Source organism: Hemiscyllium ocellatum, chromosome 14 (assembly GCF_020745735.1).
Source record: "Hemiscyllium ocellatum isolate sHemOce1 chromosome 14, sHemOce1.pat.X.cur, whole genome shotgun sequence".
Classification (NCBI taxonomy): Eukaryota; Metazoa; Chordata; class Chondrichthyes; order Orectolobiformes; family Hemiscylliidae; genus Hemiscyllium; species Hemiscyllium ocellatum.
This window is the reverse complement of record NC_083414.1, coordinates 27,591,946-27,607,209: the sequence shown is the minus strand read 5'-3', so window position 1 is coordinate 27,607,209 and position 15,264 is coordinate 27,591,946. Positions and strand designations below refer to the sequence as shown.

The following is a 15,264-nucleotide window of genomic DNA, read 5'->3' as shown; positions in this document are numbered from 1 at the left end:
TTGATAGTGGGGGATTCAGTGATGGTAACACACTGATGGCAAGGCATGATGGTTAGGTGCTCTCTTGTTGGAGTTGGTCATTGCCTGGCATTTGTGTGGTGAAAGTGGTGTTAACCACTTGACAGGAGAAAGCGAGGACTGCAGATGTTGGAGACTGCAAGAAATGCAAAACTTGCACCCACACACCCCCCCCCCCCCCCCCCTCACTTCCCTCCAAGGCCCCAAGGGATCCTTCCATATCCGCCACAAATTCACCTGCACCTCCACACACACCATTTACTGCATCCGCCGCTCCCGATGTGGCCTCCTCTATATTGGGGAGACTACTTGTGGAACGTTTCAGAGAACACCTCTGGGACACCCGGACCAACCAACCCAACCCACCCCATGGCTCAATACTTCACCTCCCTCTCCCACTCCACCAAGGACATGCAGGTCCTTGGACTCCTCCATTGTCAGACCATAGCAACACGACGGCTGGAGGAAGAGCGCCTCATCTTCCGCCTAGGAACCCTCCAACCACAAGGGATGAACTCCGATTTCTCCAGTTTCCTCATTTCCCATCCCCCCACCTTGTCTCAGTCAAATCCCTCAAACTCCGCACCACCTTCCTAACCTGCAATCTTCTTCCTAACCTCTCTGCCCCCACCTCCACTCTGGCCTATCACCCTCACCTTAACCTCCTTCCACCTATCGCATTTCAAAAGCCCGTCCCCCAAGTCCTTCCTCCCTACCTTTTATCTTAGCCTGCTGGACGCACTTTCCTCGTTCCTGAAGAAGGGCTCATGCCCGAAACGTTGATTCTCCTGCTCCTTGGATGCTGCCTGACCTGATGCACTTTTCCAGCAACACATTTTCAGCTTAACCACTTGACAGCCTTAGCTTCAATATCGTTCCGGTTTTGCTGCATTTGAATACCGACTGCTTCAGTATCTGAGAATTTGTGAATGATTTTGAAAATTTCGAGCTTCCCCACTCTGATCTTAGGATGAAGGAAAGATCATTGGTGAAGCAGCTGAAGATGCTTGGGCCTTGAACACTATCCTGTGGCTTGTCTTCAGAGATGTCCTGGAGTTAAAGTGACTGATCCCTAACAACCACAACCATCTTTATTTTGGTCAGGAATGACTCCAATCAACAGAGAGTTTACCTCAGATTCCAATTGACTGAAGTCTTGCTTGGGATCCTTGACCCCACACTCTATCAAATGTGGTCTTGATATCAAGGGTAGTCACTCACCTCTCACCTTTGGAGTTGAGCACTTTTGTCAATATTTGAACCAAAGCTGTAGTGAGGTCAGGAGTTGAGTGACCCTGATGGAAGTGAAGCTGGTTGGCATCAGATTGGGGAGGCACCTCGTTCATGAGTTGGTTGTCACTTTTGTGCTTATGTTGTTTTGCAAACAAGGAGTCCTGTTGTGTACCTTCACCAGGTGACACATCATTCTTTGGCACCTGATGCTGCTCTTGAACTGTTCTTTTAAACTTGGCTAATGCTAATGGTTGAGGGGATATATGCCAGGCCCTGAGGTGGTACATTGTGCTGGAGTATAGTTCTGTTGTTGATGGCTTTTAGCACTTCATGGATGTCCAGTTTTGAGTTGCAAGTTGAGTTTGAAGTCTGTCCAATTTGCATTGGTGATAGTGCCACACAATATCATCTAAGGTAGTTTCAATGGGAAACAGAAGTTTTCCCAGAAAATCTGCGGATGGTTATAACCCTAACTCTAAGTCTTACCAATACTGTCATGGATAGATGTATCTATGGCAGGCACATTGTTATAAGATCAAGCTTATTTTTCTGGTTTTCTTGTGTATTGTTGTTTCAGTCACCACCTCCCATAGACCCAGTCTAGTAGCCGTATGCCCTTTAGAATTCAGTTGGCTCTATCAGTAGTGCTGCTGCTGAACCATTTTGGTCGTGGACATTGAAATTGCTCACCTAGAGTACAATCTGTTCCTTTGTCACCAAGTCTTATTCACCGTGGAGGTGTAGTATCTTTTTTCTTATTCAGTAGGGAACATACTGCTGTGGAAAATGTAACAGAACAGATTCCTGTTGTTCTGACATTTTCAATTGTCCTAGTCTGTTTTTGGATTATTAAATCGCCCTATTCTAATGAAATTTTAATTCCTGCACCTTTTCCTAATTACTGTGCAAGTTTGTTTCCCATTAATTTGTATCTTATAACTTACACAGAGAATGAAATTCAACTTTTTGTTCCTTGGCTGTAACCAAGAAGATTCTCAGTTGTTTACAGCCCAGAAGGAGGCCATTTGGCCCATTGAGTCCATACTGGTCAACAAAGATCTGACTGCACTTAACCTATTTTCCACTTTTTGGCCCATAGTCCTGAGGTTATGGTAATGCAAGTTAATATCTAAATACTGTTTTAACATCGGGAGTTTGCCTTTCAGGCAGTGAGCACTAGTCTCCCACCACTGAGGTAACAATCTCTCCTGAGTTCTCCCCTTAGATTTAAAGTAAGAGGTAGAAAGCTGTGCCCCATCTAGTAATAACAAAAGTACTTTTCTATCTTCCCTATCTATTCCAATTCTTAATCTTGTGCACCTCTCCTAAGACCCCTCTCAAGAAAAACTACCTCAGCCTGTTCACTGTTTTGTCATTTAGCTCAGATCCTCCAGTATTTTAATAAATTTCTTTTGCAACATATCTGGTCCAGTCACATCCTTCATACAATATGATGACCAGAACGTTACAAAGTACTTCAGTCATGGCCTGACCAGCATATATTTCTTCCTTGATGGTTTATTCTATGTCTTGTCTAATTAAAGCAACTATTGTGTATGCCTTTATAGTCACTTTATTTACTTGCCCTATAAATGTGGGAGGTCTAATCTTCTGACCTCCCCAATGTCTTGCCATTCATAGTTAATCCCTTGTCTTTTTAACCTTCCCCAAATGCATTACCTCTGACTAGTCCAGATTGATTCTGTCCTTCATCCTTCTGGACTTCTGTCTCCAATGTTTCATCATCTTTGTCAATATTGCCACCCTCCCACTTCCCTGTCTTTTCTATGACCTGTGTATATAAAAAGAACTTGCGCCTCACCTGTCCTTTGAATTTTCCCCTTCCCACCTTAAATGCATGCCCCTAGTATTGGGCATTTCAACTCTTAGGGTTGACGATCAGAATCTTTTTTCCCCATCTATGTATTTCATAATTTTATAGACTTCTATTAAGTCTCCCCTTAGCATTCACTGCTCCAGAGAAAACAACTTGAGTGTTTCTAGTCTCTCCTTATAACACCAAATCCTTCACCTCCATCTAGCACCCCAAACAGCCCTTCCAGGTGAGACAAACGTTCACCTCCCTCTCCTGCAACCTAGTTTACTGTAAATAGTGTTCCTCGTGTGATCTTCTCTACATTGGAGAGACCAAACATAAACAAAGGGAACGTTTTACCGAGCATCTCAGCTGGGCCTACGGGAGCTGCCCTGACCTCCCAGTCACCATTTTAATTTCCCTTCCACTCCATTTCTGACTTGATCATCCTTGGCATCTTCCATTGCTACAGCAAGTCACACTGCAAATTGGAGGAACAACACCTCATCTTTTGCCTAGGCATCCTACAGCCCAGAAGACTCAACATTTGAGTTCTTCAAATTTCAAATTACCTCCTTTCCCATCCTCCATCCATTCCTTTCAACCACCTACTGGATTCATCCCTTCTATTGACCAACCTGCTCTGTACCCTCTATCTGTCTTCACCTTGCCCTTGAACTCCCTTTATCTACAGCTCCCCTTATACCCACCCAAGTCCTGAAGAAGGGTTATGGCCAAAATGTCAACTTCTCCACCTCCTGATGCTGCGTGGCTTGCTGTGATCTCCCAGCTTCCTGTTTGTCTACCTTGGATTCTGGCAGTTGCAGATTTTTGTCTCTCTTCCCTCTAAACCTGGCAGCATCCTGATAAAACTCTTCTCCACTCTCTCCAAAGCCTCCACATCCTTACTGTAATGTGGCAATTAGAATTAAATGCAGTATTCTTAATGTAGTCTAATCAAAGTCTTATGAAGCGGCAATATGACATCCTGACTCTTGTACTCAATTCTCTGACCAATAAAGACAAGCATGCCATATGCCTTCTTTACCACCCTGTCTACCTGTGTGGATACTTTGAGAGCTATGAACTTGAACCCCCAAGATCCCTCTGTACATCAATGCTGTTCAGGGTCCTGCCATTAACTATATACTTTTCCTTAACATGTGATCTCCCAAAGTGTAGCACATTGCACTTAGGTGGATTAAACTCCATCTGGCATTTCTCCATCCAGATCTTGCTGTAGCCTTTGACACTATCCACAATTCAATCGATACTTGCAAATTTACTGTATATACTCGTGAAAATTGATCTCATGTAAAAGTCGACCCTACTATATCGCATTATAAACCTCTTACAAAGGAAACTGCATGGTCCCATTAACCCATTTAAACGAAATTGCATTCATTCATACCGGTAATTCTACTCATTGCTCTTTGTTTACTATATTGCATCTCTCTTCATTTATTCATAATTCTACTTAGCCCACTTGGTATACTACAGCACGTTTTGATTAATTTGATTCATCATTCATTCATACAGGGACTAAGCCTATTGGGATTATCACACTTTGTTCACTATATATCCAAAAGTTACTATCGTGAAAAAGTTAATCATTTTAATTGTGCCATTATATCGGAATAAAAGTGAGGTATATTAGCTACGTAGATCTTTAGTTCTTGACAAATTTGTTAATGTGCTAAGGTTCATAGCATACAAGAGTAAATGGGACGAAACAAAAGATTTTGACGGGAATTTAAGTGTGCCGTTATACCCAGGCCATGACAATGTTGAACAGTGTGATTTTGCAGGATTTCAATGAATCTTTGACATGTTAAAGTTTCGTACCGGTATGTAAAAATAAAACTTCCTGCCAGTAAATCGTAATTCATTATGTTTTTCTTCTTTCCCTGGGATTAGTTGTGCAATCAAATAGACTTCTGCTAATAATATGGTATTTTGAACTTCAGCATGAATTTCAGCCCATCAAAACTATAAATTGAACTTTTAAAAATGTCTGAAAAATTTGACTTTTACCCGAGTATGTAAGGTACTAACCCACCCGTCTACATTTCATCCAAGTTATGCCAAGGATTACAACAATTTGAGAAGGCATCGCCTGTTCAAAGGGAATTGGATAAGGGGAGCACGTTTACTTGAATAAATAACAATAAACACTTATTCCACTCTGCTTCTTGGTCATCCTGACCTGCTTCATACTCCTCTTGGTCTCTTCATTGTCATCCTGACCTTGGTGTTTAGTGCCACTTAGGTTCTTTCTCATTGCTGGTCATTGTATCTTTAGAATCAGTGGAATGGTTTACATTTCTATATGCTTCAGCTTTTTCTTTTAGTTTTACAAGCGTGTCACTTTTTTAATTGTTCATGACTGTCTTTTTAGCTAATAGAATGCTTTCTATGTAGAGGTACTTCACTAAAATCCCATTGACTGATTTGTCCAGTTTGCTGTAGGCAGTCTCTGCCTCATCCCATTGATACATATCTAATGTATACATTTTCACACACATGAATTTTGCAGGCACCTTAAATTCTTTCACCCTCACTTGCTGCATTGTCGTCCCCATTACAGTTTACTTTGCTAGTTTGGAGTCATCTTTAACGTGACCAGTGAGCCTTGTTTGCTCATATAAGCCCAATGACTGTAGAAGCCCAAACATGATCATTTGGTCATTTAATTCTCTATTCTTTCTGCCCAATCTCACTCCAGTTGCTTTAATAATGAGGGCCCACTGATTAGTTTTCAGCCAATTTGACTTTCAAATCTAGGCATTGTTTTGATTTCGTAGTGCTTCCATATTCAACCAAAGCAGTTTTTGCACTTTGTTGAAGGTTTATATTCTGTGATATTTAATTAATAATTTCATTGCAACTTATTCAAAAAATAATTTTATGTAAAATGTGAAACAAAATTTTTATCAGTACTATTAAAGCACCAGGTTTGCTTGTCACAAGCACAAGTGACAGTATGAAATGGCATTAATGTGAAACACATCCACAACATACTTGTGCCATTATATGCATCATATACTGATTTAATATTAAACACTGCTGAGGCTACAATATTTGGTGATCCCAGAATCAAGATGTTTTAAAAATATAATGTGTTTCTAGCAAGTATCTAACTCTGTGTTGCCTGAGGCTCTTCAAAATTAGCAACGGATGTTAGGCTTGAGTCATGAACAGGGGCATTTCTCAGTCTTTCAAGTAAATTTTGGCTTTTTAATATCCCATAAACGTAATTATTGCATGAAGAATAAAGCCAACTAAGTGCAATTTTGAAATCAATGTTAACTTTATGAACAGCTCAGTAGTAAATGTGTGTTATGTTGGGGGAGGGGGGGTGGTGCAGAGAAGGAGGAGAAAGTACTTTTATTAATTGGTTGTATATTAATATTTGGTAGCTAGAATGAGGATTTTCTAGCTCTAAAATTGCACATCAGGCTGTTATGTGAACTTGTCATGCATAATCTTAGCCTGATAAATGTGTATTTTTAGCCTCATTAGCATGTCAATATGTTCCTGTGACAATGGGTGATTTGGAAATGGAAAATAACTTTAATTGCTACTGCACTAAATGATAAATAGGGATAGTCTTTGAAATTGCTCTGGAATAATAGGGATGGTTATAAGATTGGTACAGAATTATTTCAACTCATTTCATCTCTGACAAAGTCTCCTACATGAAATTACCATGGTTCTCGCGATACTTTCCATCACGTTAAAATATTTAGTTTCCTGGTCCCAATTGTCACCTTTTCACATTGGCATCTAGTTCATCTACACTTCCATTATCCATTATCCATCATCCATCATCCATCATGTGACCTGCATCCCCACTGCTATTTGGGGCTATATGGAGGCTGCTTTAATTCCATTCTTTTGCATCTCATATAAGTCATAGGTTTGCCTGCCCTTTTTGTGAGATATGTGAACTATTCTTTATTCTAGCCCAAATCAGCTCTTGTCTCTTGTAAAACCTTTCTGATGCATGGCTGCCTGCTGTCACCCCAAACTGGAGAAATGCATCAACTTCTTTCCTAATTTACTGTGCTATCAGCTTCACATTGTCCTTTTGCAGCTCATTATTTATTTAACCTCTGTCTGTGTTAGGGGCTAGGATCTGCACCAACGACTCCCTCTGCCAGATTTATCATACTGCTCTCACTGCTTCCTGTAAAGACTCCATTCCATTCTTCCAGGTATTAATGCTTCCAAAATTATTTTTTCTTAACTGGGCATTCCACTTCACAATGGGTGATAAGGTCCTTAACTGTGGCAATTTCTGCCCTCACCCCTTCCTCTCCCTCCTTCCTCACTATAAAGTCAAATTTCTCCTTACCTACCACCCCTCCATGCTTCTCTTTTAACCTGACCATCCTGTCTCATTTCTGCCACTTCGTGTGATGCCACTGCCAAAAACATGATCCCGCTTTAGCATTCTGATAATATTTTTATTCTTTATTACTTCGGTTTAGTATTTGATCACGCCAGTGCCTACTCCCCTTCTACCTGTCCCTCCTCATGCAAGTGCAGGAGCTTGTGTTCCTGTTCTGATACTCTCTCCCCACCATGCAGCCATTTCTTCCATATGAGCCACCGATTTACCTGAGCTGTTTCCCTAGTGGTACACTGCATTCACTAAACACAATTAAATCATCTTTACACTGGGATAACTAACTGTAGATTGAGTGATCATTTAGCTGAACATCTCTATTTGGTCCACAAGTCTGATGGTTTCTGGTCACTAATCAGTTTCATTTTCAACTCTGCTCCTGCTCTGTTGTACTGTTCTAGTGAAGTTCAGGAGAAACCTCAATCAACTTTTCATTTCATACTTTACAACTTTCCTGTCTCAGAAGTGACATCGACAAATTTGCATCATAATCAATACTCCCATTCTATTGATAACAGGTGCTGGCAAAGGCTCAGCTGTAACCATTTGTGGCTCAACTGGACCAATCTTTTGTCTTGTTTTTTACTTATTATTATCATCCCATTGACATTTAAATACTCCTACCTTCCACTTGCAACAGAGTAGCAGAGGTTACTAAGATAATTCGGAGAAATGGGAAGGGTAGATGCGACCATGAATTTTGAAACTATTATGCAGGGATAAATGGAATTAATCTAGCTTTGGAGAATCTGGAGATGGAGGAAACATGCGATAAGGGGCAAGTGAAGAGAGAGTCTGTTTTTTTTATTGTTGGATGAGTTAAAGCTTGTTGAGTATTTATCAGGAAACAGGCAGAAAATATTTTACAAGTACTAAATTAATGAAAACACTAAGATTTCAGTCGAAGGAATGAGTAAAGCAGGCAGAAATAGACAATGTTGAATGAGGAAACATAAGATGGAACGGATGTGTTGGACAAAAGTGAGGTTGGTGCTGAGTCGAATGCTAAAAGGGGGTTATCTACGAAAGCTTTTGATGAATTGCTCTCTGTCCCATTCAGATCTAAAATCTAATGCATTACTTCTGTGTGGCATACCATCCTTAGAAGAAACTGTACATAAACTTTTACATTTTTAAAAAAAATAGTTATTTATTCAAAACATCTAGAATAGCTTAACAAAAAATGAGCATTATTTCATGAGAAATGTTGGGTTTATCTATGGCAAACAGATAAAATCTATGTAATTGAAAACTCTTGTTAAAATGACAATTACAGTCATATTATATTTTAAATTTTTATTCTTAAGTATTGTCCTAATCTTTACTTGAATACTGTTTATTTAGAGTACAGGTTAGCAACTGAGAAATAATTATTTTGATTCTATATTAAAGTTTCATCCTGTTATTGTGTTACAAATGAAGGAATTAAGCAATTTTAAACTAAACAAAATTGTATCCTCAAGTTTTGTTCATTTTGTGGGATGTGGGCCTCACTGGCTGGTCAGCATTTATTGTCTGTCCATCATTGCCCTTGAGAAGCCTCCTTGAATTGTTGCAGTCCATCTGCTGTGGGTTGACCCACACTCTCTTTAGGCAGGGAATTCCAGGATCTGGACCCAGTGATAATGAAGGAACTGTGATATATTTCCAAGTCAGGATGTTGGATGGCTTGGAGGGGAACTTGAAGATGGTGGTGTTCCCACCACCTTCAAGTTCCCTTCCAAACATCAAGTTCCTGTCTGGCTTGGTCTAATTATTGATTTCCTTTTTAGGTGGAGATGCTTGAACGTAAATACGGAGGACGTTTCATAACCAGACATGCTGCTCGAACCATTCAGACAGCATTCCGCCAATATCAAATGAACAAAAACTTTGAAAGACTTCGAAGTTCTATGTCTGAGAATCGTATGTCCAGGCGCATAGTTCTGTCCAATATGAGAATGCAGTTTTCTTTTGAAGGACCTGAGAAAGTCCACAGCTCGTTTTTTGAAGGGAAACAGGTGTCCATGACTGATGATGCAGGAAAAGTGGGAACTATTGTTCAGTCTGACTGTGGAGATGTGGGAGGCACAGCAGTGATCAAATCTCCTGCTGCAAATAATGATTTTGCAGATGCAATAACTGAGCTTGAAGATGCTTTCTCGAGGCAAGTAAAATCACTTGCAGAATCGATTGATGATGCACTCAATTGCCGTAGCTTACACACAGATGATGGGCAACCTGTTGATCAGAGCAAACGTTACAAAGAAACCTTACAAAAGGAGGAAGAGGTGGATAGTCTATCGTATGCTAAATCCACACGTGATGCTGAACGCAGAAAATTGGATGAAATGTCCGCTTCCTATAGCGATGTCACCCTGTACATTGATGAAGAAGAACTTTCTCCTCCACTTCCTGTTTCACTACAATCTGTGGACAGACCCTCCAGCACAGAGTCAGAGTTCCGGCTCCGATCAATGAATTCTGGCCAGGAATACTGGTCCATGACTCACCGGGATGATAAACCAGACACAGACACAAGCTGCAGGAGCACCCCTTCTTTAGAGTGTCAGGAATCGAGACTTCGTGTTGATCATCTCCCTTTACTAACTATCGAGCCCCCCAGTGATAGTTCAGTCGATTTAAGTGACCGTTCAGAGAGAGGTTCACTAAAGAGGCAAAATGCTTATGAGCAGAGTCCCAATAGCCAACGGGCAAGTCCCAAGCACATCCCGCATTCTGTACCCACAAGAGTGTTCCACCGTGATGAGGAGCCTGCTCGCCATCGACCACGACAGATTGACAGCCACTTGGCTATTAATGGCTCAGCAAATCGGCAAAGCAAGTCAGAGTCTGATTTCTCTGATGGGGATAATGATAGTATCAATAGCACTTCAAACTCCAACGATACGATAAACTGTAGCTCTGAGTCCTCTTCCAGAGACAGTTTGCGAGAGCAAACCTTGAGCAAACAAACGTACCACAAGGAAACCCGAAACAGCTGGGATTCTCCTGCATTTAGCAATGATATCATAAGAAAACGTCACTACCGGATTGGCCTAAACCTCTTCAATAAGTATGTAGAAATTTTCATTCATCTGTGTGTTGACAACTATGTTTAGATTTGAATGTTGGGCTGTAAACATTAAAGCTAACATTAGTGCTGCCTTGCAATTTTTTTTTGTCAAATGGCAAGGACGTCATCACATGGTCCAAATCCTTAGTATTGTGGGATTTATTGATTTCTTTTAAAAGTAAAGGAAACTAATTTGTAAATTACCGAGTAGTGTCTCACCATTTCAGTGTCCTTTAATGCATTTTATTTAAAATCAGAAGTGTTAAAATCCTGCTCATTGACATCCTGGAGGAAGGGTGCAAGCCTGGACCTTGCTTTATCATGGCTACCCTCCTAATTGTTGTGTAGGGCAGTAGCCAACATCAAGTTGATCCTCTTTTTCTCCTTTCCAACCACATTTCCACCCCCCACCCCCCACCCCCCCCAACCCAAAATCTTTGTTGGGTACAGACCTTAGGATGTGGTAGATTTGCAAAAGTCACAAATCCACCGAGTATTAAAGAGGCGTTTAGTTTTGTCACAATTACTCTTCTTTTGGGTTTGTCTCCATAAATAAGTAAACATGAAGTTCCAGGCTGTTCATTTATCTTTCAGTGAAAGTGGTGGATTTCCATAAATATTAATCCCAATCCATGTTTCTTTCATAATTCATACATTTCCACTGAAGTGATTTATGAGAATTGAGCTCTAAAACACTTAATTATTTAAAGAATTGCATGAGAAGCAATTAAGCTCTAATAAAGTTTATAGATAATAGTATTTAAAGATGCTGGAAGGCTATTTCTTTTCTTAAAAAAAGCATGATAAATATTTTTCAAAATATTTTTAATATTAATTGAGAACTCACTAATTGAGTGAAGTTCAAGACAAGAGCTTTGTATTGCATTTGGTGGAAAGACCTTTCTAAAAGCTGAGAAGCTCAAACTGTTTGGTTAAGTATAAAACTCAATTTCATTGATATTGGAAGAAGAATTTTGTAAAACTGTTGAGTTAAGGCTGCAGATTTCACTTTCTTGATCATGGGGAGAAAAAAACAGTAAAGATTATCTTGGAAATTTTTAAACTCTAATTTCCTCATGGAAATATTCAAAGGATTAATGTTTGCTTTTTCTATTTCAGTGACCTGTTGCCTGTTATATGCATTCTCCTTTAATTTGTAAACATGTTTTTGGTTTGCAATCCATCTGTTGTGCTAGAAAAGAAATAAATTTCATTGCAGTGTGTGTGAAGAGAATGCCCTATTGTGTTGGCTGAATACAACTGTGATATTTTGTCTAATTTAGGTTCTTCTAGTTATATTTATTTTTCTGGTTGGCCCAAACTAAGTGAATTCACTAGATTTAATTCTCATGACAATGGCAAATTCAAGATCTGGAATTAACCATCTTAAACTTTTGTGCCAACTTGTACAAAAGTAAGCATGAAAAAGTCGCATGCACTGACATGATAGAAATTATTGGCAACTGAGCAAACAAATTGGGATCTTTATCCCATTACTTGCTTGTGGCCATGACGTTTAGATGTCTTTCTTTTTTGTATCACATTATGAAAACTTAATAGAAAGTTATTTTTGTCTTTTAAATTAATGTCGAAATGCTGATGCACTCAATAAATCAAAATAAATGAAGTGCATTTTCTTTTACCTGAAAATTCTAGAAATGGAATTGGCCTGTGTTTGGTCACAATAAAATCAACAATAAGTGTTCCGGATGTATGAATTCAAGAAATTAATGACTCTTTGTGGTTGGAGAGTTTAGTGAGTATATTCTGGAATTTTGTGCTGTTGACTGCTGTTAGTAGGTTTTGTATGAGATGCACAGAAGATCAAAAGCATCTCCTCCATCCATCTAAATAACTTAAAATTAAAATAAGGCGAATAAAAGGATTTTAAAAGCATAAAAGTATAATAAGGATAAGTGAATGAATGTGAAATGACTTAAACCATTCTTAATAAGAAAGTGTTTGACAATATTATTGTCTCATTTCAATATTTAACACAAAGTAATTGGGTTCCATTACCAGACGAAAGAAACTTCCATGAACAAGATTTTTACAGATACAACAACCATATTGATGGCAACTAAATTTACCTCATAGCTGCTAAAACTTCCATCTATATCTTTCAGTTCCAGTCTCTTCCTGCTTATGCCCTTGCTGATTTATTTTTCCTTCTTTTGTTGCAAACAGAACATTCGTATATAGTCAGGATAAATGAGTTAACGAACCTTAAAGTTAAGATACGTGATGTCATAACTTATTGATTGATATAGCTAGAGCTAAATAGACAATGTAACCAACTGTGAACCAGAAGGAATCAATGGACCTGATTGAAACTACAACAAAAAAATGTGAGAGAGAACAAGTATGTTGCAAGCCAATAACATCCCAAGCTTAAACGACAATGTAATTGCTTGTGATTGGGACTCTTGAAGAAAGAGGGGCCAGGCACAGAACAAGACAGTCAACCATCTGGTTTTCCAGTTGTCACATGATAGCTTTACTCACTACAGTTAGGCAGTACAAGTAACATTTTAAATCACTGTATGGATGAAAAGAGAATCATTTTCCCCAGTGGACTTCATAAGCATCTACTCTGATGTATGATGTGTAAGAAGGTCCACAATAGCTTGCCTTTGCATGGCATTTTGCTATACCACAATTTAACTTGTGTAACAATCTGATTATTTGATTTACAATTCTGTGACCTTTTCTCAATTTTTTTTTCCAAATTATTCTGCTAATTGCTAAACCAATATCTAAATAATGTCTGATGTCTGTTGCAAGGAATTGGTGCTTTTAACATATGCAAAGGCAGGACTGTTAATGTCACCATTATTAAGTACTCTGCACAGCTACCTTTGGAGCACTCAAGTGCAATAAAATAAACGAATTTGGAAATTAAAATTGTATTACCCAATATCTCCACAGATGCTATTGTAGTACATTATCAATAGATTTGACATTTGAACCCAAGTTAGCATGTGAAGCTGTAATACTTAATCCACAAACTGTCCACTTTATCAGAAAATGTTTGGGTTGTGTATTCTATTGTCTGTGACATTTTAATGATGCGATTAGTCATCATAACTGCCAGACAAACACTTCACCACTAAGAATTTAACCTTGTGTGCAATGACACTCACACACAATTTAATTGGTATTGGAGAGAAAACATTTTAAAACTTGTTTCTCTGTTTCCACCTTTCTGTAAATCTCTGCTTAGCTCATCTTTTGTTCCCTTTGTTTTGCTCTCTGTAAATGAATTGAGTCTAATGTAGTATAGAATTTGAATATTGCTGAAAGCAGAGTCATGTTGGTGGTTTTTAAAAAATCTTATACGGTCATTATCAGAGTAAGACGACCTACTTCAATTTTATCAGAAAGGGTGCTGGCTGATTGACCAGTCAGCTCTGAAAGAAGCATGGTTGGGGAGAAAGCACGAGTCAGCTCTTGTCTCTCAAGCTTTCAGTCATAAGACTATTTCTCATAAAATTCTACAGCAAAGAAAAAAGCTCTTCTGCCCATTCGAGTCTATGCCAGACTAAAGCAATGGCTTAGCCATTCTCAACCTATTTTCTAGCACTTGGCCCAGAGCCTTGTGTACCTTGGCATTGCACATGTACATCTCTACGCTACTTAATTTAATTGGAAAGGATGCAATGCCTGGGTATGCTTTTTCTGCTGGCAAAGAACAGTGCTTAGAGTCATAGATGTACAGCAATGGAAACAGACCCTTCGGTCCAACCCATCCATGCCGACCAGATATCCCAACCCAAGCTAGTCCCACCTGCCAACACCCGGCCCATATCACTCCATACCCTTCCTATTCATTTACACATCCAAATGCCTCTTAAATGTTGTAATTGTACCAGCCTCCATCACATCCTCTGGCAGCTCATTCCAAATACGTACCACCCTCTGCGTGAAAAGGTTGCCCCTTAGGTCTCTTTTATATCTTTCCCCCCTCACCCTAAACCTATGCCCTCTAGTCCTGGACTCCCCAACCCCAGTGACAAGACTTTGTCTGTTTATCCTATCCATGCCCCTCATAATTTTGTAAACATCTAAAAGGTCACCCCTCAGCCTCCGATGCTCCAGGGAAGACAGCCTTAGCCTGTTCAGCCACTCCCTGTAGCTCAGGTCCTCCAACCCTGGGAACATCCTTGTAAATCTTTTCAGAACCCTTTCAAGTTTCACAACATCATTCCGATAGGAAGGAGACCAGAATTGCATGCAATATTCCAACAGTGGCCTAACCAATGTCCTGTACAGCCGCAACATGACCTCCAAACTCCTGTACTCATACTCTGACCAATAAAGGAAAGCATACCAACCACTTTCTTCACTATCCAATCTACCTGCGAGTCCACTTTCAAGGAGCTATGAACCGGCACTCCAAGGTATCTTTGTTCAGCAACACTCCTTAGGACCTTACCGTTATGTGTATATGTCCTGCTAAGATTTGCTTTCCCAAAATGCAGCATCTCGCATTTATCTGAATTAAACTCCATCTGCCACTTCTCAGCCCATTGGCCCATCTGGTCCAGAGCCTGTTGTAATCTGATATAACCCTTTTCTCTGTCCACTACACCTCCAATTTTGTTGATAGCTGCAAATTTACTAACTGTGCCTCTTATGCTCGCATCCAAATCATTTATGTAAATGACAAAAAGTAGAGGGTCCAGCACCGATCCTTGTGACACTCCACTGGTCACAGGCCTCCAGTCTGAA

At 39.6% G+C, this 15,264-nt stretch overlaps 1 protein-coding gene across 4 annotated transcripts in view; it reads left to right on the top strand.

Moving 5' to 3' along the window:
* The window catches only part of iqsec1b (IQ motif and Sec7 domain ArfGEF 1b), a 487,182-nt gene that overhangs the window by 410,229 nt on the left and 61,689 nt on the right, over positions 1-15,264 (top strand). For all 4 annotated transcript variants that reach the window (XM_060835545.1, XM_060835546.1, XM_060835547.1 and 1 more), the window contains one exon: positions 9,251-10,533. In XM_060835545.1, coding sequence (XP_060691528.1) covers positions 9,251-10,533 — 1,283 coding nt within the window. The remainder of the gene's footprint in view (positions 1-9,250; positions 10,534-15,264) is intronic.